Here is a 24598-nt window from a genome sequence, read left to right as displayed (position 1 = left end):
TAATCAATTTTTCCCTTCCTAAATGTCCATAAATGTTATCTTTTATAATCACTTCCAGCAATTTACCCACAACCAAAGTCAGACAAGTTCCCCAGTTTCTCCTTACAACGTTACAAAAGGTACAACATTAGCCATTCTGCAGTCATCAGGCAGCTCACCCATTGTCTAGTGTACTGACCTCTGTCTTGCAGAGGCTGAGCGCCAGCTCTCAGATATCTCCTCCTATCTTGCCCTGGACCATGACCCCACTGTGACACATCAGGCCATTATATCAACTACGGTAAGTGATCTAATTCCATCTGGTGACCTCCCGCCTATTGCCTCCAAGCTGATAGTCTCCCAGCCCCGCACAGCTCGCTACTACCTCCTTCCCAAAATCCACAGACAGGACTGTCTGAGCAGACCCATTGTTTCAACCTGTTCCTGCCCTTCAGAACTCATCTCTTCCTACCTTGACTCAGTCTTTTCTCCCCACTCCAATCCCTGCTCACGTACATCTGTGATTCCTCAGATGCTTTATGCAGGTTTCAAAACTTCCAGTTTGCAGGTCCCACCCACCACCTCTTCACCATGGATGTGCAATCCCTTTACACATCCATTCCCCACCAGGGGAGTCTTAGGGTTCTCCGCTTCTTCTGGGAGCAAAGACCTGAACTGTCCCCACCCTCCTCCTCTTGGCCAAGCTCGTGGTCACCCTCAACAACTTCTCTTTTAACTTCTGTCATTTTCTTCAGGTCAGAGGGGTTGCCGTGGGTATCCACATGGGCCGCAGTTATGTTTGTCTCTTCGTGGGGTACAGGGAACATTCCTTGTTTCAGTCCTTTTTTGGCCCCCACCCACAACTCTTTCTCCAATATATCGATGATATCATCAGTGCTGTTTCCCTCTCTTGTTCGGAATTGGAAAAGTTCATCGATTTCTTTTCCAATTTCCACCCTGCCCTCACTTACATCTGGTCTATCTTTGACTCCTCCCTTCCTCGACATCTGTTTCCATTTCTGGGGACAGACTGGCCACTAATATCCACTATAAACCCACAGACTCCCACAACTACCTGGACTATACATCCTCACATCCTGCTTCTTGTAAAGACTCCATCCCATTCTCTCAGATCCTCCATCTCCATCACATATGTTCAGATGAGGCCAACTTCGACAAGGGAGCCTCCGAAATATACACCTCCTTCCTCAACTGAGGATTCCCAGCACCATTGTCGACAGGGCCCTCAACCGGGTCCGACCCATCTCCCACACTTCCGCCCTCACCCCCTCTCTTCCGCTCCTGTTACAGCGATAAAGTTCCCCTTGTCCTTACCTACCATCCCACCAGCATCCACATCCAGAAGATCATCAGATGCCACTTCCACCACCTCCAGCGAGATGCCACCACCAGACACATTCCCCCCTCCCCTCCCTTGTTTGCCTTCCACAGGGACTGTTCCCTCGGGGACACCCTAGTCCACTCTTCCTTCAGCCCCAACGCCCCTCCACAGCCCCACAGCACCTTGCCCTGCAACCGGCAAAAGTGCAACTCTTCCCTCCCCAGTATCCAAGGGCCCAAACATACCTTCCAGGTGAAGCAACACTTCACCTGCACATCCCAGAATCTAGTCTGCTGCATTCGCTGTTCAGAATATGGTCCCCTCTACATCGGGGAAACAAAGCGTAGACTGGCTGACCGCTTAGCAGAACATCTACGTTCTGCTCGCAAGAAAGATCCTGAGCTACCTGTTGCCTGCCACTTGAACACACCACCCTGTTCCTGGCCGATATCTCTGTCTCTGGCTTGCTGCAGTGTTCCAGCGAAGCTCAATGCAGCCTGGAAGAACAATACCTCATTTTCCACTTGGGGACCCTGCAGCCCTCTGGACTCAATATCGAGTTCAATAATTTTAGGGCCTAAACTCTCCCATGTCTTAGCCCCCCATCCCACATACCAGGCCTTGTTGATGCTGTAAATCAGGAACAAAAACACAAGTTGCTGGAAAAGCTCAGCAGTTCTGGCAGCATCTGTGAAGAAAAAAAAATCAGAGTTAACGTTTCAGGTCAGGTGACCCTTCCTCAGAACTGTTCTCAGCTGGTTTTCTATCAAGACCATGATGGCGACACAGTCATCCACAATAAGTTCATGAAAATAAACTGGAACTTAACTTAAGGGATAAGTCAATGGGGATGCAGCAGCAAACATTTAAGGTCATGTCAAAGTCCAGAATACATAAATAAAAACAAATAAAAATTCTAAGGGGGCACCGCCATCCATGGTTAACTTAAAAAGTCAAAGATAGTATCAAACTCAAAGAAAGGACATAAATTATGCAAAGATAGGTTGCTAGTAAGCAAATTTAACAGAATGTAAGAAACAGCAAATAATTTCTAAAATATTAATGAGAGATTATAATAAGAGGCAATTAGCTAAAAATATAAAACAAACATTTTTCAGATATTTTTAAAAAATAGAGTTAAAGTATGTGGTCCGGTAGAAAATTAGTCTGGGAATTATAATGGAGGATAAAGAGATGGCAGGTGAATTGAACAGATGTTTAGATTAGATCTTCACTCAAGATACAAATAGCTGGAAATAGCTGGTAATCAGGAATTGAAAGAGAAGGAGGAGCTCAATTAAAATTGCATTTACCAGGGAAGTATTACTGAGTAAATTGTTGGAACTGTGAATTGACATGTCCTCATGTCCTAATGAATTTCATCCTAGAGTCTTAAAGGAATTAGCTAGTGAGATAATTGATGCATTAGTTTTAATTTTCCAAAGCTCATTTGACACAATGTAACTCATTTAATCAAAAAAAAAAGACAGAGGTAGAAAGCAGGAAACTACAGGCCGACTAGCTTGACATCTGTTATCAGGAAAATGTTAAAAGCTATTATTAAAGACAGTGTAACAGGGCACTTGGATAAGCTCAAGGTAATCAAGCAGAGCTGACTTGTTTTTGTCTAAAGGAAATCATGTTTAACTAATTTATTGGAATTCTTTTGAAGTAGTAACTTGTACTGTGGATTAAGGGGAACCAGTGGACGTATTGTACTTAGATTTCCATAGACATTTACTAAGATGTCCCTATCAAAGATTTTTGCAGAAGTTAGAAACTCATGGTGTTGGAGATAATATATTGGTATTGATTAGAAAATTGGTTGGCCAACAGGAAGCTGAGAGTAAAAATAAATTAACCTATTTCATGCAGGATGTCACTAGTAGTGTGCCACAGAGGTTGGTGCTGCTGTCTCAAATTGTTGCAATTTATATAAAGATTTAGATGAAGGGATTGAAGATATAGTTGCTAAATCTACTGATCACAAAGATGATTTGTGAAGAGAACATCAGGAGCACAAAAAGGAATATAAACAAGTGAGTGGGCATGGGACTGGCAAATGGAGAATGATGTGGGAAAATGTGAAAAGTTCTGCTCGGTTAAACCACATTTGGAGTACTGTTACACTTAGGGAAGGATGTTAATGTGTTGGATGCAGTTCAGAGAAGGTTTACTAGAGTGAAATGAGCTAGACAGGCTTGTGCTGTTTGAGTTTAGAAGAGTCAGAGGTGACTTATTTGAAATTAATAAGATCCTGAGGGGACTAAACTAGGTGGATGTGAAGATGATGTTTCCTTTTCTGGGGGAATCTAGAACTAGTGATCATAGTGTAAAAATAAAAGGGTGCCCATTTAAGACAGAAGTGAGGGCAATATTTGACTCTGAAGTTGGCTCTTTGGAATTCCCTTCCTCAAAAGGCTGTGGTGCAGAATATTTAAATTTTTATTTTAAGGCAGAGGTAGGTAGATTCTGAATTACTAAGGAAATGAAAGATTATCAGGGGTATACAGGAATGTAAAGTTGAGGTTAAAATCAGTTCAGACATGATGTTATTGAATGGCAGAGTAGACTCAAAAGTCTGAATGGCCAAATTTTGTTCCTCGTTTGTAGGTTCATGGATTATAAGAGCTTTTTTTGAATGACTGAACAATCTGAAAGGAGAGGTGGGTGTTAGTTGATCCATTGCACTAAAGGGTGAGATGGACAGGGAGGAGACATGCAATATTAGATGCCAGCCACTACACTGGGAGGGAAGGTTGGCTGGAGAGTAGGAAAGGGAAGTTGGAGTTGCTGTATCTTGTATAAGGGAGTCAGGACCACTGAGCAACTTTACAATGATGTTACTGAACTGGATATAAATACCATAGTGTGGACAGAGTTTGAACAGACTAGAAATCACACTGGTTGATTCTGCACTCGAAAGAACACTCTGGAAGAGCACTTGACTGGACTATACTGGAATTTGCTGCTGTCTGAAATATAACCAAGACCAAATGGACATAAACACATGAACATAGTAATATAACTACAAGTAAGCCTTGTAAATCTACAATTATCATTCATGTATAATAAATAGTTACTCTGAAGTCTAAGCTTGAAGTCAGTTTGTATTTTTTTCCTTTTCCTCAACCAGTCTGTAAAGAACTCAAACTCAGTGTGGCATTAAACTGCAATAAAAGACCTTAAAGGAGGTAGAGATGTGTGTCAAAATAGGCCATTTAGAGGATGCTGAAGATGCATTGAGGGAAGCTATAAAAATTCTAAGAAACATTCGAGTCTGAGTCAGTGCCAAAAGAGTAGAAAGGTTGAGGAGAATTAAAGAGTTCAGTTACAAATTTGGCAAGGTACAATGTCTGAAAGAGAATGAATGAAAAGAGGCATCGCTACAGGAGAATAGTAAAGAAGGAATATGTAAAAAGTGGAATCAGAAATGATAGACTGGGATCCAGAATGGCAGCTAAAACATTCATTTGATTTGATTTATTGTAGTCACGTACACCTAAGTACAGTGAAAACTTTTGTTTTGTTACAAGCGGTACAGGCAGATTATAACATACAAGGACATCCTGTTACAAAGGGGATGGTCAACAACTCTCTGATAATTAAAACTAAAACCCCCAGAGAAGCTTGCCTTGCCATGTAATCTGTTAAAGAAAGTATGAAAAGTGGTATAATCTGCTTCTCACTCCAATCTGTTATAAAGGAGTGGTTAAATGAAAGAAATTCCTGATACTCTGTTTATAGGCAAATAAGTAACACTTTATCTGACTCTAACAATGAACAAATCAACAGAACCAGTAACAAAGCAAACAATTCCCCCCTTATCTACTAACTGGTCACAAATTAAACAAAATTTTAATGATATGCTGTTCCAATAAATACAAGTCCCACTTGTAATAAGAAAAAATAAATTAAAACTTAGCCTGTCAAAATTACAGCCAGGATAAGTCTTCTGTAATATTCTTTGTCTTCTCTGCAGTTTTCCATTGAGAAACACTTTTCTCCATCAAATTCTTGTGTCAGGAATATTAGCTAAGAGTGCCACTGACCCTTTAGTTAAATGGTGCTTACTCTGAGAGCTTAGATTTCTCTGAGAGCCAGTGACTTTCTCTTTCTTTAGAGCTGATGGCTGTTGAGAGCTGTTCACTTAACAGATGGCAGTTGCTCTTACCAAATTTTCAAATAACCTCTTCTTTTCTTTTATACCCTTGATGACCTATCAGTTTCTTACAACAGGATTGGCTTTAGGTTGTCAACACCATCAGATTTAAATTTAATTGGGTTTTGGTATCTAGGACTTGATTTAAATTAAACCTGTTGTTTTGGTAATAATGCTACTTTTCCTGTTAACAGTATAGCCTTCTGATACAATGTTTCAATTTCAAGATCTCTGTGCATATGCTGCTGCCTACAGACTTTTTTTAATCCCCAGGCTTAAAAAAAGCACATAATCTTTTAAGGGAACCATGCATTCTTCCACCCACCCCCCACCTCCCACCCCCCACTATTTTACAGACATCAAATACTCTACCCAACCTTGCAACAAGGCCGATCACACGGTGTTTAGATGGAGAGAGGCAGACAAGGTTATGGCTGCACAGCAGGTGCACAAAAGCAGGATCAATATTAGATTTGAAATTAGAGAGGTCCATTGAGCAGCCTAAACAGCAGGGAAGTAGCTGTTCTTGAACCTGTTGGTACATGTGTTTCAGCTTTTGTATCTTCTGCCTGCATGAAAAGGTTCGAAGAAAATATTACTGGGGTGGGAGGGGTCTTTGACGTTGGCAACCATTCCATGGCAGCAAGGGTAGATGGAATCTATGGATGGGATGTTGGCTTTCATGCTGGTCTGGGCTGTGTACACCACATTCTGTAGTTTCGATCCTGGGCGGAGCAGTTACCGTACCAAGCTGTTATGCACCCAGATAGAATGCTTTCTATGGTGCATCTGTAAAAGTTAGTGAGGGTCCTTATAGGCATATCAAATTTCCTAAGCCTCCTGAGGAAGAAGAGACATCGTTGTGCCTTCTTGACCATCGTATCAACATGGAAGGACAGGACAGATTATTAGTTATCATCACCCCTAGGAACTTGATGCTGTCGACCCTCTCCACCTCAGCTCTACTTATGTAGATGCATCATTACACTACAACACCAAGCATTCTGTCTCCTTCCTGCATTCTGATTCATCGTTGTTTGATATCCAGCCTACAGTGGTGGTGTCATCAGCGATCTTGTGGATGGTGTTCGTATGAAATTTGACCACCCAATCATGAGTATGCAGGGAATACAGTAGGGGGCTAAGTCTGCATCCTTGTGGGGCACAGGTTTTGAGGATTATTGTGGAGGAGGTGCTGTTGTCTATCTTCACTGATTGCAATCTGTGGGTCAGGAAGCTGAGGATTCAGTTGCAGGGGGTGGAGCCGAGACCTACTTCTCAGAATTTTGAGATTAGTTTGGTTGGGATTATATTGTTGAAGGTGGGAGCTGTAGTCGATAAGTAGGACCCTGCTGTATGTGTCCTTCTTATCCAGATGTTCCAGCAATGAGTGTAGGGCTAGGGAAATGGCATCCACTGTGGACCTATTTTGCCAATATGCAAATTGCAAGGGATAGAGGTAGGCTGGGAGGCTAGAGTTGATGTAGGCCAAGACTAACCTCTTGAAGCACTTCCGTGATAATGGAGGTCAGAGCCACCATGCAGTAGTTGCTAAAGCATGGTACTGGGATGATGGTCTTGTTGATGCAGGTGGCGACTTCACGTTGTAGCAAGGAGAGGTTAAAGATGTCAGCGAATACTTCCGCCAGCTAGTCTGCACAGGATCTGAGCGCACGACCAGGGACTCCAACTGGGCCAGTCACTTTCCTCGGGTTCACTCTCGAGAAGGCTGATCTGACGCCTGTAATGGTGACTGAGGGAACCAGTGCGTCTGGGGCTGTAGGGCAGGTGACACCGCGCCGCTGCTTGAACCGAACATAAAAAGCATTGAGTGCATCAGGGAGGGATGTATTTTTGTCCGCTGTTTTGTTCTGCTTCATTTTGTGTCTTGTTATGTCATGTAGGCCTTGCCAGAGACGACGGGTGTCCATGTGATTAGTTTATTTAATTGTTCGTTTAAGTGAACAGGTGGAAAACTCATAGGCACGGTTGCATATCATTGATTAAGATAGTCGCATTCTAGTATAAATGTAAAATAGTGAGGAACTAATGAGAGAGAGCTCAGAGTTAAAGTCATAAATTAGGTTAAGGGAGAACGTTGACTATAGCATAGCTTTAACTTGCTCAAATTTGAGATTTGATGCTGCAATTAAAGCTACACCTATGTTGAGCTATTCAGTAGTTATTGGAAGCATATCCAGCATGCATTATAATTTTATAGGTTAGTCAATTAGTAGAATGGCTAAACATTCACATCCAAGTTCCAAACAACAAAATTACTGAGAGTTGGATTTTACTGATCAAGTAACAGACTTGGCAGTACTGTTTGCTATTATATTGTTGGCAAATCCTGTTGTGTAAAATCAATGGAAGATGTGTTTCATTTCAATTGCTGCACACTTTACACATTCATTTGCCTTCCAGGCACTTTCCTGAAGAAAATACTAACTGGAAAAGTCATCCGTTTTTGTTTGCCACTGGCTCAATGGTTTTGAATCTGTCTGTTTTCTAAAAGTGTGGGATTATGTCCAATTGTCTAACCATGGCATTTAATACATTTGCTATTCTAAGACTTTTAAATAGCAATGGTTTTCTCCTATATTAGCTTGGAAAATGATGCAGCCATATCAATTTATGTTAGGTAACAATCAAGGTAAAAAGGCAGAGAAAGCTCATCTGCGAGTATTCCTGATCCATGGTTGTCCTAAGAGGAACCAGGATTAAAACCCAACACAAATAATGCTATACAGAAGCAGAATGTCTTTAATTGTATTTAATAGTTACCATACTGATTTGTACTAGTGAATTGACAGCAGCAAGTTAGTTGCTGGTTTAAATTTCACAGCACTTCAATTAATCTTCCATCTTTAGTTTCTTCATCTGACAGTTGGGGTTGGTTGATATTATAGATTTCAAATATGAATTGGCAGCTTTCAAAAAAAAATTAATGTAAATCAATTTATCATTAGAATTTTCTGAAATACTATGGTGTGAAAGGAGACTGGTCCATTTTAAAATGGACCAATATACCACAATAATACTGTCGGGTAAATTTTATCTGTGTTGTCTTGGTGCAATTACACTATTAATGTCTCATGTTATTAATCATTCTTAAACAGGTTGTGATTTGTATTTCATAGCTGGATGTTGAAATTTCATAGTAAAGTAAGAACTATTTGTGGGCAATGGTGATAATTCTCTCCTTAACTGCAATAGAGTAATTTGCTAATCTTCTAGTGTTCATTCAGGGAATTAAAGTAGCTGTTACTTTAATTAATGATGGATTGACTGTTTCTCAAAATGTAAACGTGTCCTTCCAGCTGGAATCCTGTTTCTAATATAAATATCAAAACTTCCCATGAGGACAATGAATTCCCATTTTCCAGGTGTCCCTTTACCTGCGAACTTGGTCAGAAGAGTATTTAAAGACAATATAAAATAGGGGTGCAAATTTAAAGGAGCTGCAGAAGCAGAGGGACCTGGGTGTACATGTGCATAGGTCATTGAAGATGGCAGGGCTGGTGGAAAAAGCACTTAATAAATCGTACGCTGTTTTGGCTTTATTAACAGAGGCACAAAGTACAAGAGCAGGAAGGTGATATTGAACTTGTACAAGACACTTCTAAGACCAGAGTATTGTGGAATGTAATGGTGCCATATTGTAGAAAAGAAAAGAATGCCTTGTGGAGAAAGTGCAGAAGTGACTCTCATTCCTGGAGCTATTCTTGAGAGTTTTCAGTTATGAGGAAGTTGGGAAGTTGAAGAACTGTTCTTGCAGAGAAGAACGCGGAGAGGAGATTTGATAGGTGTTTTCAAAATCATCAGCAGACTGAATGGAGTAAATAGGGAGTTGATGTTTTGGTTCATAAAAGAAAATAATGAACAAGAGGGCATAGATTTGAAAGTGATATGCAAATGAAGCAAGGGTGATGTGTTAAATTTTTTTCAAAGCTAGAGGCAGAGTTATTGAATATTTTTAAAGAGGAGGTAGATAGCTTCTTGTTAAACAAATGAGTATTGAAGTATATAGGAATGTGGAATTCAGAACACAAGTAGATCAGCCATGATCTTATTGACTGGCAGAGCATGCTCAAGGGACCAAATGGCCTACATCTCCTAATTCTTATGTTCATATGTACATGTATAAGGAATTTTTAATAAATGAAAAAAGAGTCACAAAAGGGAATAGGAAGAAGTTAGAAAATAAGCTGTAAATAAAGGAGGAAATTATTAAAGAATATAAACTATTCTATAAATGTGATAAGGAAAATTGAGATAGGGATCGAGTCACTAAAGATGCACAAGATAAATTCAAGAGTAATGATTATGAAATAGCAGAAATACTGAGTAATTGCTTTACCTTGGTATTTACCAAGGAAACTAATAAGGTAGGCATTACATCTGAAGAAAATATCAAAAAGGATATCAAAGCCTTTAAGACGGAAAGGAAGTAGATGGTTGATAAATTAGTCAGACTTCAGAGAAGATAAAATGAATTGGTTGCATCTGCACAGCATAAGAAATGGAACAGTGCCAGAAAACTGGCGAGAAGCTAAAGCTGTTCTTGGGTTTGCAAAGACAAATCGAATAAATCCACAGAAATGTAAACTACTTAGCTCAATGTTGGTGGTAGAAATTATCTTGGATCTTTACTTCAAATGCTTCCCTATTATACTTTTGTGACTGAAAATACAACAAAGAATTCAAACAGTTGGTCAAACATGACTTTTCCTTTTGAAACCAATGCTGACTATTCTTTTAAGGAAATGGACCTTTGGTTAAAGCTCTACATTGTGACTCCTCATATTGGTCAAGTCATCTGGAGTCAGGAGACAAGCAGAAAAATTGATAACCAAGTAGCTACAAAAGGGAAAGCAAACCATAGGTGTTAAAAGTAGTTAGACTGATTTAATATGAGGATTTCCATGTTGATCAAGACTGGAACCACTAATGTTCATTATTTGCATAAATAATTTGAGCTCATGAATTGCAAATCCTGTATCAGAATTTGCTGTCAAAATCAAAACTATCTGAGAAATACTGAAAAAATATAAGATGACATTAATAAGCTTGGACTATGAGCTTGTAATTGACAAATCAGTTTAGGTGAGTTTGTCTGGTATTGGAAGGAATAATGAGGTCTAATTGAATTAAAGTCATAGAGCACGGAAACAGGCTCTTTTTAGCCCAACTCGTGCATGCTAACCAGAGTTCCTAAAATGAGCTAGTCCCATTCGCCTGCAGTTGGCCCATATTCCTCTAAATATTTCTTATTCATGTACCTATCCAGATGTCTTTTAAATGTTGTAATTGTACCCGCCTCTACCACTTCCTCTGGCAGCTTATTCCATATATGCACAACTTTCTGTGGAAAAAGTCCATTTTAAATCTTTCCCCTCTCACCTTATACCTATGCCTTCAAGTTTTGGACTCACCTGTCCTAGGGAAAAGACCTCAGCTATTCAGTATCCTCTCCAGCCTCTCCTTATAACTCAAACATTCCATTCTCGATAGCATCCTTGGCAATCTTTTTTTCCATCCTTTCCAGTTTAATAACATCCTTCCTGTAGCAGGTCAATGAGTATTGTATACAGTGCTCCAAATGTCTTAGCAATGTCTTATACAGTCATAACATGACGTCCCATTCCTATACTCAATGCTCTGATCGATGAAGGCAAGCTTGCCAAATGCCTTCTTGAACACTCTGACTGTCTGTGACATCATGTTCAAGATACCTGCACCCCTAGCTCTCCCTGTTTGACAACACTCCCCAAGGCCCTACCATTAACTGTGTAAGTTCCTGCCCTGGTTTGTCTTACCAAAATGCAACATCTGTTTATCTCAACTAAATTCCATCTGCCATTCTTCAAGCCACTGACCCAGATGATCAAGATTCCCATTGTACTCTTAGATAACCACCATCAATGTCCACTACACCACCAATTTTGGTGTCATCCACAAACTTACTAACCATGCCTCCTATCTTCTCATCCAAATTTGTTTTTATAAATAACTAATAACAGTGGACTCAGCACTGATCCTTGCGGCACACTGCTGGTCAAAGACCTCCAGTCTGAACAACAACCCTCTACCACCACCCTCTCTCCTACCATCAAGCCAATTTTGTATCCAACTGGCCAGCTCCCCCTGGATTCCATGTGATATAACCTTGCTAACCAGTGTACCATGCAGAAATTAGTTAAAGGCTTTGCTAAAGTCCATGTAGACAATGTCCACTGCTCTGCCTTCATCAATTCTTTTGGTCACCTCTTCAAAAAACTCAATTAAATTTGAGACGCATGACTTCCTAAGCACAAAGCCATGATGTTGTTGGATGGGATTCTGAGAGACGGGATCCACATGCATTTGGAAAGTCAAGGACTGACATCCCCAATCACTGAGGTTAGGCTCCCCCGTCTGTATTTCCCTGGTCTTTCCTTGCAGCCTTTCTCTAAATAATTTCACAACATTAGCCATTGTCCAGTCTTCCAACTCCTCACTCGTGGCTGTTGATGATATAAGTATCTCTGCTAGGGGCGATGAAATTTCTTCCTTCGCTTCCCACAATGTCATGGAATACACTTGATCAAGTACCGGGGATTCACCTTTCTTTGTGTTTTAAGACCTCCAGCACCACCTCTTCTGTGTTGTGGACTCTTTTCAAGTCATCACTATTTATTTCCCTGAGTTGCCTAGCTTCCATATTTTTCTCTACGGTAAATACTGACACGAAATATTTGTTTAGGATCTCACCTATCTCCTGTGGTTCCACACTTAAACAACCTTGTTGATCTTTAAGGGGCCCTATTCTCTCCCTAGTTACTCTTTTACTGTTAATATACCTGCAGAACCTCTTTAGATTCTGTTTTACCCTATCTGCCAAAGCTATCTCATGTTCTCTTTTTGCCCTCCTAATTTCTCTCGTGTTCTTCTACACCCCCCTAGACTCCTCAGTGGATTCACATGATCTCAGCTATCTATAGTTGGTGTATGCCTCCTTTTTCTTGACCAGAGCCTTAATATCTCTAGTTATCCAGTGTTCCCTACTCTTGCCAGCCTTGCCCTTCACACTAAGAGGAACGTGCTGTCCCTGAAGTCTTGTTATCTCACTTTTAAAAATTTCCCACTTGCCAGATGTCCCTTTACCTGTGAACAGCCAATCAACTTTTGAAAGTTCCTGTCTAATACCATCAAACTGGCCTTGCCCCAATTTAGAACTTTAACTTGTAGACCAGACCTATCCATTTCCATAACTATTTTGAAACTATTGGATTATGGTCACTAATCCCAAAGTGTCCCCTCCCACTATCATTTTAGTCACTTGCCCTGCCTTATTTCCCATGAAGAGGTTGAGTTTTGCCCCTTCTCTAGTTGGCCATCTACATATTGATTGAGAAAGTTTTCTTGAGCACACTTAACAAATTCCTCCCCATCTAAACCCTTAACACTGTGACAGTGTTAAAATCACCAATGTTACAATCCTATTATTTTTATAGCTATTTGTGATCTCCCTGTGTATTTGTGCCTCCAATTTCCTGCTGACTATTGGGAGGCCTGTAGTAAGGTGGTCATCCCTTTTTATTTCTCAGGTCCACCCATAAAGCTTCACTGGATGATCCCTCAAATAGATCCTTTAAGTACTGCCATGGTGTTTTCCCGAATCAAAAATGCTGCACCCCCATCTATCATTGTTCCCTTTCTATTCTTCCTATAGCATCTGTACCTGGAAAATTGAGCTGCCAGTCAGGTCCCTTCCTCGGCTATGTTTCTGTGATAGCTATGATATACCAGTCCCATGTTACCATTCATGCTCTGAGTTCAACTGCCTTACCTGTCAGGGCTCTTGTGTTGAAATAGATGTAGTTTAATTCATCAGTTTTCCATTGTTCCTTACTGTGCTATTGCCTGCCGTGTCTATTTAACCTGGTCTCTTTAATGTCTGTACCAGCCTCAACCTTCTCTCTTGTCTCACTACTGCTTAGGGTCCCACCCCCTGCCAGACTAGTTTAAACCCTCCTGATTAGCTTTAGCAAATCTCACGTCAGGATATTGGTCCCCCTGCAGTTCAGATGCACCCTGTCACTCTTCTACAGATCACTTCTGCCGCAGAAGAGATCCCAATGATCCAAAAATCTGAATCCTTGCACCATGCTCCATCTCAGCCATGCATTCGTCTACTCTACCCTCCTAATCCTACTCTTACTAGTACATGGCACCAGGAATAATCCAAAGATTACTACCCTTGAGGTCCTGCTTTATAACCTCCTGCCTAACTCCTTATATTAACTCTGCAGGACCTCGTCCCTTTTTCTACCTATGATATTGCTACCAATGTTTTTGAATTGCTTTACTACTATCACATGTCCCTTAGTACAATGAAAAGTTTTATTTTGCGTGCAGTACAGGCAGGTCATACCATACAAAGTGCATAAGGGTGATAGAACAGAGCAAGGAACAATGTTACAGCTGCAGAGAAGGTGCGCAAAGAGCGAGATCAACATTAAATTTAAAACTTGAGAGATCCATTCCAAGTCTAATAACAGCAGGGACGAAGCTGTTCTTGAACCAATTGGTACATGTGTTTAAGCTTTTGTATCTTCTGCCCAACGGAAGAGTTTGGAAGAGATTGTAACCCGGGTGAGAGGGGTCTTTTATTATGTTGGCTGCCTTGAGGCAGCGAGAAGTATAGATGGAGCCAATGGATGTAAAATTGGCTTGCGTGATGGACTGGGCTGTATTCACAACTCGCTGTAGTTTGCGCTCTTGCTCCCCTTTGAGAATTTGCTGTAACTGCTCCAAGATGTCCTTGACTGTGGCACCAGGGAGGCAACACTGCTGGAGTCTCAACTGCAGCTGCAGAAATGCCTGTCTGTACCCCTGACTAGAGTATCCTTTATCACAGTTGCTCACTTGGACTTTGCCATATCCTGCTTTACGACAGAGCCAGTCATAGTGCCAAAGTCCGAGCTGCTTCTATTTTCCTCTGACAGGCTATCAAACCAAACAGTATCCAAAACTGTATATTTGTTTCAGAAGGAGATAGCCATAGGAGACTCCTGCAATACTTGCCTACCTCCCCGAACAGTCTCCCACCTACCTGGCTGAACCTGCGGTGTGACTACCTCCCTGAAGCTACTATCCAGCACACTGTCTGCTTGCAACTGCCGCTCCAACGGATTGATGCGGTCTGAGAGGAGCTGCAGCTGGATGCACTTCCAGCAGACATAGTCGCCTGTGGCACTCGACTGCTCCCTGATCTCCCACACCTGACAGGAAGAGCATACCACCTCCACTGACTACCACCTCTGCCTCTTTAATAACTAGCAGATTTAGGGAGAAAAAAAGTTCTTACCTTTTCCCTTACATTGTTCCTACTCACTCTCCTTGACAAAGGGCTGGCCTAAAGAGCATAACAGCAAGGTCTAAAGTGCTCCCAGCCTAGAGTGCAAACTGCAGCAAGTGAAAATGCTGGGATTTGAGTGAAGTGGGGGAGGGAGGCATTGCAATGTCTTGTTCCTGCCATTTTTTTTTAATGAGCTACTTTGTGGTCAAGGTATTGCTGGTTAGATCTAAGGGCGGGCCGAGGTGAATTAAATGAAAGATACCAATAAGTGGTATATAATCAAACAGATGAAGAAGAACTGGACAGGCTGGGACTTTTTTAACTGGAGCTTGGGATATTGAGAGGTGACCTTTTCGAAGTTTATAACATCATGAGGAGTACAGATAGGATTAATGGTAGGTGTTTTTTTTTCCTAGATTGGGGATTTCAAGACTTGGGGGCACATTTTTGAAGTGAGAGGAGAGAGATTTTATAAAAGGCATGAGGGGCAAATATTTTACACACAGGGTGGTTCGCATGTGGAATGATAAATATCAGTTAGCCTTTAACTATAATGAACTTTCTGAGGAAGTGGTGGATGTGGGCACATTTACACTGTTTAAAGATGTTTGGATAAGTACATGAATAGGAAAGGTTTGGAGGGATAGGGCCAGGAGCAGGAAAGTGTGACCAGTTTAATTTGAGATTACGTTCAGCATGGACTGGTAGGACCAAAGAGTCTGTTTCCATGCTGTATGACTCTGTGACTCTATAACAACAGATTGACAAGTCATGTAAAGTTTGCAGTACATGTTTACAAAGTCATGAAAACTACAAAAAAAAGCAGGTTTCTTTCTAAATTAAAGCAATGGGGTCATGTTAAATGTATTTAGAGCTTGCTTTGAGCTGATGTGTGAATGACAAAAATAATGTAGAAACACTGTAGTAGATAAATAATGTAGATAGTACAAGTAAGATGTACGAGCATAATACCAGAACTGAGTAGAAAAAATTAACATTTTAGGAGCTTTTCTCATGAAAGGGGTAGGCAGTAAACTGATGAATGTCTGTAAAGTATGAAGTAACATTATACGATCAATGAAGTAAGGAAAAAGAGGCTCTGATGGAACGTGAATATGACGTACCTATTATTAGGTTGTTTCGCTGCTGCAAACATTTCATCGAATCATACATGTTTCTAGATTAAACTATGAACAGTTTTTAACTCCTTCCTCCACCACCCTTCCCCTCGAGCTCCCTTCTGAAATCTCAAAGATTTATTCATTTTTCTTGGCCCAACCCAAAGCATATGTTACAGTCCCATAGAACTCACTGTAATTCTCTCCTTTGGGGTAATATTCTATGAGGTTGTTTCCATTACCTTTCTTGACATCATCGTCCTTCACCTTTAAATTAGAGTCCTCACAATCGTGGATTTTTTCAGTTCAAGCATGTGTTTCACTCCCTCCTTGTTTGGAGATATAAAAATCAGGACCACCCCCTTGTTCCTAATGGGCGTCTTTACTACTGCAGATTCTTGATACAACTGATTGTTCAAGCTGATTTGTTTGGTCACAAGGCTCCATCTGAATTGCTGTAAATTTTTTCTACCGGCTGAAAGCTAGAACAAATCTTCTAACTGGTTTTTCCCTCTCAATCCAAACTGAATTGCGTGCTTCTGTCAGCAGAATCACAGAAATCAAACAAAAGATTTTTCTAACCGAAGCCTTTTTACAGAATTAATAGCTTTTAGCTTCTTTTATGGAGATAAACAATAGACACTGTGGCTGTATACAGAATCAACAAATAGGTCACCTTTTGTTTTTAAGATTTTTTTTCCATTATTAGCTCTGACCTTGTAAGATAAACATAGGTTAGCTTTTAACTATAATTGACTCCAAACTTGATGGAATTGCATATGTTTTTGGGTTGCTCATTAGTTTCTAAGTCAGATGCTGCCATGTATCTAGTCAAGACTTTTCAAGATTTTTAACTGCAAGTTATATTCTAAAACATGTAAACCATGGACTAGATTTTTGCAACAAAATTGAAGTGATCTTTTCCACTGCAACCTATGTCTTTTGTGCTGTTATTATTATTGAGAAAAGGACATAGAATAAACACTACCATTGTTCAAAAGAGAGGAGGAGATGAAGGCAAGCTTGGGTTTAAAAGCCTGTATATTCTTGAAAAAGAAGCTATAGTTCCACAAGTTTTAGTACAGCAACATATTTGACAAAATAACTATCTGGAATACAAGACTTGATGTTTTATTGAGATCTGTCTCTTGATTAAACTTTTGAAAAAATATAAAACACATAGGTACTCAGTCATCCTAGAGAAGTTTTTTTTAGAGCAATGAGACTGTGCTGTTTTCTGGGTCTGCAGATTGTTAAGGTGCAAAGATGTCCTTTAGTAGAGTGATGTGCTCTTCCTGTCAAATGTGGGCGATTAGAGAGACAGTGAGAAAAGAGATTAGACTGAGACGGGAGCAATTGGGCAAAGATGCAATTCAAGCAGTCAAGGCAGGCAGTAACAAAGCAGAGAATGAGGTAGGACTGAAAAATTAAACTGCATTTATTTCAATGCACGATGCCTGACAGGTAAGGCAGATGAACTCAGGGCATGGTTGGAAACATGGGACTAGGATGTCATAGCTATTACGGAAATGGGGCTCAGGGATGGACAGGACTGGCAGCTTAAAGTTCCAGAGTAGATGCTATAGGAACGATAGGAAGGGGGCAAGAGAGGAGGACGAGTGGTGTCTTTGATTAGGGATAACATTACGGGGCTGTACTTAGGGAGGATACACTTGGGAGTATGTCCAGGGAAGTTATTTGGGTGGAACTGAGAGATAAGAAAGGGATGATCACCTTGTTGGGATTGTACTATAGACCACCCCCAAGAACAATCATTGGGAATTTGAGGAGCAAATTTGTAAGGAGATCTCGGTTATCTGTAAGAATAATAGGGTGGTAATGGTAGGGGATTTTAACTTCTCAAACATAGACTGGGACTGCTATAGTGTTAAGGGCTTGGGTGGAAATGAATTTAAGTGTGTACAAGAAAATACTCTGATTCAGTAATGTGGATGTACCCACTGTAGAAGGAGCAGAACTTGACCTACTCTAGGGAAATAGGCAGGGAAAGTGACTGAGGTTTAGGTGGGGGAGTACTTTGGGGCCAGTGATCATAATTCTATTAGTTTCAAAATAGTGATGGAAAAGGAGAGACCAGATCTAAAAGCTAAAGTTCTAATTTGGAGGAAGACTAATTTTGATGGTGTTAAGCGAGAATGTTCGAAAGTTGATTGAGGGCAGATATTTACAGGTAAAGTAATGGCTGGAAAGTGGGGAGCCTTCAAAAATGAGATAACAAAAGTCCAGAGACACCATGTTCCTTTTAGGGTGAAGGGCGAGGCTGGTAGGTGTAAGGAATGTTGGACGACTAGAGAAATTGAGGTTTTGGTAATGAAAAAGAAGGAAGCATGTGTCAGATGTAGACAGCAGGGATCAAGTGAATCCCTAGAAGAATATAAAGGCAGCAGAACTATACGTAAGAGAGAAATCAGGAGGGCAAAATGGGAAAATGAGATAGCTTTGGCAAATAGGATTAAGGAGAATTCAGAGCGATTCTACACATATATGGAGGATGAAAGAATATCTAGGGAGAGAATAGAGCCCCTTAAAGATCAGCAAGACCTCCTATGTATGGAACTGCAGGAGTTTACTGTGGAGAAGGATATGGAAGCTAGCAACGGTGAGGAAATAAATAGCGACATCTCGAAAAGTGTCCATATTACAGAGGAGAAAGTGCTGGACGGCTTAAAATGAAAAAAGGTGGATAAATACCTGGGACTTCATCAGGTGTACCCTAGAACTCTGTGGGAAGTTACGAAAGTGATTACTGGGCCCCTTGCTGAGATATTTTTATCATTGTTGGCGCAAGCGAGGTGCTGGAAGGCTGGAGGTTGACTAACGTGATGTCATTATTTCAAAAAGGTAGTAAGGAAAAGCCAGTGAACTATAGACCAGTGAGCATGACATCAGTGGTGGGCAAGTTGTTGTAGGGGACCCTGAGGGACAGGATTTACATGCATTTTGAAAGGAAAGGACTGATTAGGGATAGTCAAAATGGCTTCATGTCTCCCTAATTTGATTGAGTCTTTTGAAGAAGTAGTGAAGAGGATTATGAAGGAGGAGCAGTGGATATGATCTGTATGGACTTCAGAAAGACATTTGACATTGTTCCACATGGTAGACTGGTTAAAAAGATTACATCATGTGGAATACAGTGGGAACTAACCATTTGGGTGAAGAACTGGCTCAACATTTGGTGACGGAGGGTGGTGGTGGAGAGTTACTTTACCGACTGGAGGCCTGTGACCAGTAGCGTGCCACAAAGATCGATGCTGAGTCCACTGCTCACTTATATAAATGATTTGAATGAAAACACAGGAGGGATGGTTAGTTAGTTTGCACAATACACCAGAATTTGTGATGTGGTGGACTGCAAAGTTTACCTCAGAGTACAACAGGATCCTGATCAGATGGGCCAATGGGCTGAGAAGTGGCAGATGGAGTTTAATTTAGAAAATTGTGAAGTGCTGCATTTTGGAAGGGCAAATCAGCGCAGGACTTATACACTTAATCGTAAGGTCCTGAGGAGTGTTGCTGAACAAAGAGACCTTGGAGTGCATGTTCATAGTTCCTTGAAAGTGGAATCACAGGTAGACAGGGTAGTGAAGAAGGTGTTTATGGGTATGTTTGCCTTTCTTGGTCAGTGCATTAAGTATAGGAGTTGGGAGGTCATGTTGCGGCTGCGTAGGACATTGGTTAGGCCCTTTTTTGAAAACTGTGTTCCGTTCTGGTCTCCCAGCGAAAGGAAGGATGTTGTGAAAAATGAAAGGGTTCGGAAACGATTACAAGGATGTTGCCAGGGTTGGAAGGTTTGAACTACAGGAAGAGGCTAAGTAGGCTGGGGCTATTTTCCCTTGACCATTGGAGGCTGAGGGGAGACTGTATAGAAGTTTATAAAATCATGAGGGGCATGGATAGGGTGAATAGCCAATGTCTTTTCCCCCGGTTAGGGGAGGTCAAAGCTAGAGGGCATAGGTTAAGGTGAGAGGGAAAAGATTTAAGTGACCTGAAGGGCAACTTTTTCACCCAGGGCTGGTATGTGTATGGAACAAGCTGCCAGAGGAAGTGTTAGAGGCTGGTACAATTACAGCATTTAAAAGGCATCTGGATGGGTACATGAATAGGAACACTTTAGAGGGATATGGGCCAAACGCTAGCAAATGGGACTATATTAATTTAGGATATCTGTTCAGCACGGATGAGTTGGACCGAAGAGTCTGTTTCCATGCTATAAAGCTGTCTGACCTTGAATAACACGGAATTTGCCTCAGCCTGAACATTATTGCTTCAGGAAAGGGAAACAAAAATAAAAAATAGAAGGAAAAGAAGAGATAGCTTGTTGCCAACTTAATAAGTGGAGGTAAATAGTTTGGTAACTTACAGTATTTGAGCAAAGAGTTAACTTTTTACATTCAGGAAACCTCGTTATTTCCTTGATGTCTAAATGGAACTGATTTAACAGTGAGCTTTCCTTTACAGTTCATTGTCTGCCTTGCCCACTTTGAACTTAATGTTTAGAGAAGACAAATCTGCACATAACACTGGTATTCTTTTTGTATACCTCAGGTTCTTGACAATAAAAGACTATCAAGAATTATAAGTAGAGAAAAGGCACTGTAATCCTTTAATATTTTACTTATTTTAGTGCTTGGTTCAAATTTTGTCACCATTCATTTAGAAGTTTTAGGTCAGAAAAGAAGGAATAAATCCTGTTCGTGGCTCTGAAAGAAGTGTCAAATAATTGTTCCTCTACAAAAACCGACTTGCCTCGTGTAGTCGGTTTAGCAGTGTTCATATCTCCAGTCAAGTTATTTTACTGTAGACATTCTCAGTGGTGCCTATGGTACTGTAACTTTGTTTCTGCCTTCAATGAATGCACTATATAATCCTGGTGTGTGTGGTTCTATGGGTACTAATTACCTTAGAGTGCATTACTCTTTATATTTAGGGGTTCGATTAGGTCAGTTGGCTGGACGGCTGGTTTCCAAAGCAGAGTTTTGCCAAGAGCGTGGGTTCAATTCCCACAACAGCTGAACTTATCATGAAGGACTCTATTTCTCAATCTCTCCTCTCAGCTGAGACTTTGGGACTCTCAGTTCAAACCACCACCAGTAGTCTCTCTGTAAAGAGAGAGCTGCTCTATGGTCTGGTAGGACTATGGTGACTTAGCTTTAACATTACTCAAGCAGCCATATTCCAGATGTGACTGTGACCAGGTATTGTTTGACTTGACACAACATACGTGCACTTGAACTTTCTAGAAGAGACCACTGAACAGAAATTGAGTGTAGAAACTGTCGCTAATTTCTGCATCCCCAACTGAAAAACAAATTTACTGTTGCTGAAATTTTCAAGATTTGCATCATTTATTTGGACTACAGTGATAAGAATTGGATTTTTGTAGATATTAATTATTACTGGAAAAGTTCTTTCCACTGCGCCGAAAGCCATATTATAAACACTTGGAATAATACTGTTGGTGAAAATATTTAAATATGTGCATTCAGGTTGTTTGAATTTTTACAATACACCAGTGGTTTGGAGAATGTGGCCGCTTCATGACTTTGACATTGTTACTAACTTATTAATGCTAATTTCTACTTTTTTTCCTGTTGCAAGGATTCTGTTGTGTGCTATTGTAAAATCTTTGAAGTATGTTTAGTACATTGCTTCCAATAAGAAATAATTTTCCATGTATAATTTTTAAGAATGATGTGGCGTTTAAGGCTAACTTAAAATTAATTCAGTTTAGTGCTTATGAGACTGCCCATTGAGAAAGATCCAAATCATTAATTAGCAAGATGACAAAAAGGTGTAGAACATGGAGAAGGAGTGTGTGTAAAGAGAAAGTGAATGTGCACTATTTGGCAAAGGTTGCAATATAGACTGAAATCAACTGCTCTTTTCCATAAATGGTAAATATATTTTTTAAATTCTCTGAAATTCGAGTCCCATGCCTCATGGTTCTGTTTTTCTTTCAGGTGTGTACTCTTGCCATTGTTGGGAATAAAACCACCTTCACAGAATCTGTTCATTGTCGTAGACTCTGTCGACGAAGGCTGTAACTACGCGGAAGGAGAGCAAAGGCAAGCAGGCCTGACACGGACTATAGCAGAGCTTTTAGCAAGTCATCATGAGTTCTTTCCACCATGGTTGTTGCTTGTCTGCTCTTCCAGGAAGCAAAGTAAGATGGTGACAAAAATGTTCACAGGTGAGACACTAACCACCACCACCCCCCACAGCCCCCCCCCCCCCCCACCCAAGTAACACTGCTTGTTACACAGGACACAAAAATGCCATTATTGCTCGGCATCTATGTGTTTGTCGTTAGGTTTCTCCACCCTTTGATTTTTTTAAAAATGTGGCTTCTTCCATGCTCCTATAAGCTGTTTGTGTTCTTTCCTGTTCTATCAGCTGGGAGGACTGGACATCATTCCTTGAAACTGATATTGTTGTCATTTTTCCCACACTCTAGGTTCTAGGAGAGCAATGCTAAAACAAACTCCTTACATTGTGTTCCCATTTTTGAATTCTAAATCTACAAACCAGTTAGATCCATAGAGTTGGCAATTCTTATTTCATATTCAGAGAGTCACAAAACTGATCATGTCCAGAATCAGGTGGGGTCACATTATTTATATTGGTGAAATCCTGCAAATGCACTGAGAATCACATTGAAAAATAACCCTTCATGAGGATAAGTACATGCTTTCAATGAAGGAACCCAAATTTATAACATGCCACCTTTACTCTAACAGCTTGAAATACAGAGAAATCAGTATGAATGATTAGAATTTAGATTTGACTTATTTGAGTACGATTTTGACACTTAAACATTTGTAGCAAATCTTGGATGTAACCCAACTGCATCTTAGTTTATGTCACTTGAATCCATGCTTTACAATGATTGACCTTGTAGAAGTTTCTTATTGTTGTATCAAATTGCTCCGCATAATGGGTTAAAATTCTGCAGTAAACCCAAGGCACTGCATCAGGAAATATTGACCTCAATATCACCTCCAGATGAAGAGACCCTTACTAGAAAAGAATATTCAGCATACGAATATACTGAGCTCTATTGTTTTCATCTTGCTGCCAAGACGAGGCAAAACCTATTCAGTCAATGGGACACTCTGCGTAATTTTTTCATGCAGGCAGGGCAGAAAATAATGGGAAGCCTCTTGGTATCCTTTGGCCTCAGTCTAGGATTTGAAAAGAAGTATTTGTCAGTAAAAATATTTGTAGAATGGAGTCTGTGGTTTACTATCAATTAGGTTTGTGCCTGAAGCTCATAGTATCAGTATAGATTTGTAAAGGTGGAAATAATTTGGTGTGATATGGTGCGTAGATGTGCAGTGACATCTGCCTTTTTAAAATCTGGAATGCAGTAACTCGATCTTTGCTTACCACATTTGCCAATTTCACTGTTTAGGCATGTCTGGAGATTTCCAGATTAAAATTGCCGTAAGGAAAAGTCTACAGTGAATGCCATTGCTTCACACCTGACCACAAAATCTGGGTCAATAGCTATAGCTATTCAAACTTGTATTTTCCAATCTACTACAAGCAGTATATTCAGTGTACAGGATATTTAAGCATATATCAGTATGATTCTCATTACAAAACTATAATGGTATCATTCAGCTTTGACTGTAATTATGTGTGTGTTTGTTTTCAAAAGCATTTTGAAACAAACCAAAGCTGAACTTTGAGATAACAAGTTGTAGAGCTGGATGAACACAGCAGGCCAAGCAGCATCAGAGGAGCAGGAAAGCAGACGTTTCAGGTCTAGACCCTTCTTCAGAAAACTTTGAGACAGTTTTCCTGTCCAACACTGCCTTAAAAATGATTTCCTAATATGAATGTAATATTTTGGAGAGACAGTGCGATCATGTCTGTTCACATTGTTCAGTATAAACTGAGTAAATAGGAAAGTATGCCTCAGGAGCAGGAATATGCCATTTGGCCCTTCACACCTCTTCTGCCATTTAACAAGATCAGGATGATCTGAGTGTGGTTTCGACTCCACTTTTCTCCACTGTACATGATGTTTTTTTTTGTATGCTATGACTTGAACAAAAACTAATTGATTTGTGGTCTTTAAGCATAACTTGAGATTCATTCCAAATTCTTTCAGTACTACTGAGCCTCCTCAATTACAGTGATTTAATTTTTGATTCATCAAGATCAATACCATGTCCATATTCACTAGTGTAAATGAGTCTTATAATGCACATTACTAAACTTGTATGCAGAGAGATATGTTTTGCTGATTTTGGAGCATCTTGATTTTGTTTCTGTCACCAGATAATTTTGATGAGAAGCAAATGTGCATTGTATAAGCTAAAATAACAGAGCAATTGTTATGATACGATTTGCATTGGGTTGAAAATAGTCTGTTGTAAGTGCTGACCCTATCTGAAAACTTGATTGTGTGAAAATTTAGTTGATTAAGCTGCCTTAAGTGTAATGTAGCACATTTCCCCATGTGAGATAACAAGGTGTAGAGCTGGATGAACACAGCAGGCCAAGCAGCATCAGAGGAGCAGGAAAGCTGACACTTCGGGCCTAGACCCTTCATCTCCGCTGTCCAGAATCATCCTGTTTTGTGAATGTGAAAGTGATGCTCTTTTCATGTGTTATGTATGATTTTT

General features: G+C 40.3%; 1 protein-coding gene across 1 annotated transcript in view; it reads left to right on the top strand.

Annotated features, from left to right (window-relative positions):
- The window catches only part of ankrd50 (ankyrin repeat domain 50), a 58716-nt gene extending 36211 nt beyond the window's left edge, over positions 1 to 22505 (top strand). Inside the window, exons 3-4 of the mRNA XM_020526520.2 lie at positions 21926 to 22155; positions 22420 to 22505. Of these exons, the coding sequence (XP_020382109.2) occupies positions 21926 to 22155; positions 22420 to 22505 (316 nt within the window). The remainder of the gene's footprint in view (positions 1 to 21925; positions 22156 to 22419) is intronic.
- Positions 22506 to 24598: the final 2093 nt, after the last annotated feature.

The sequence above is a fragment of the Rhincodon typus genome, chromosome 1 (assembly GCF_021869965.1).
Source record: "Rhincodon typus isolate 14 chromosome 1, sRhiTyp1.1, whole genome shotgun sequence".
NCBI classification, from domain to species: domain Eukaryota; kingdom Metazoa; phylum Chordata; class Chondrichthyes; order Orectolobiformes; family Rhincodontidae; genus Rhincodon; species Rhincodon typus.
The sequence above is the reverse complement of the archived record's forward strand: the minus strand, read 5'-3'. Positions and strand labels throughout refer to the sequence as shown.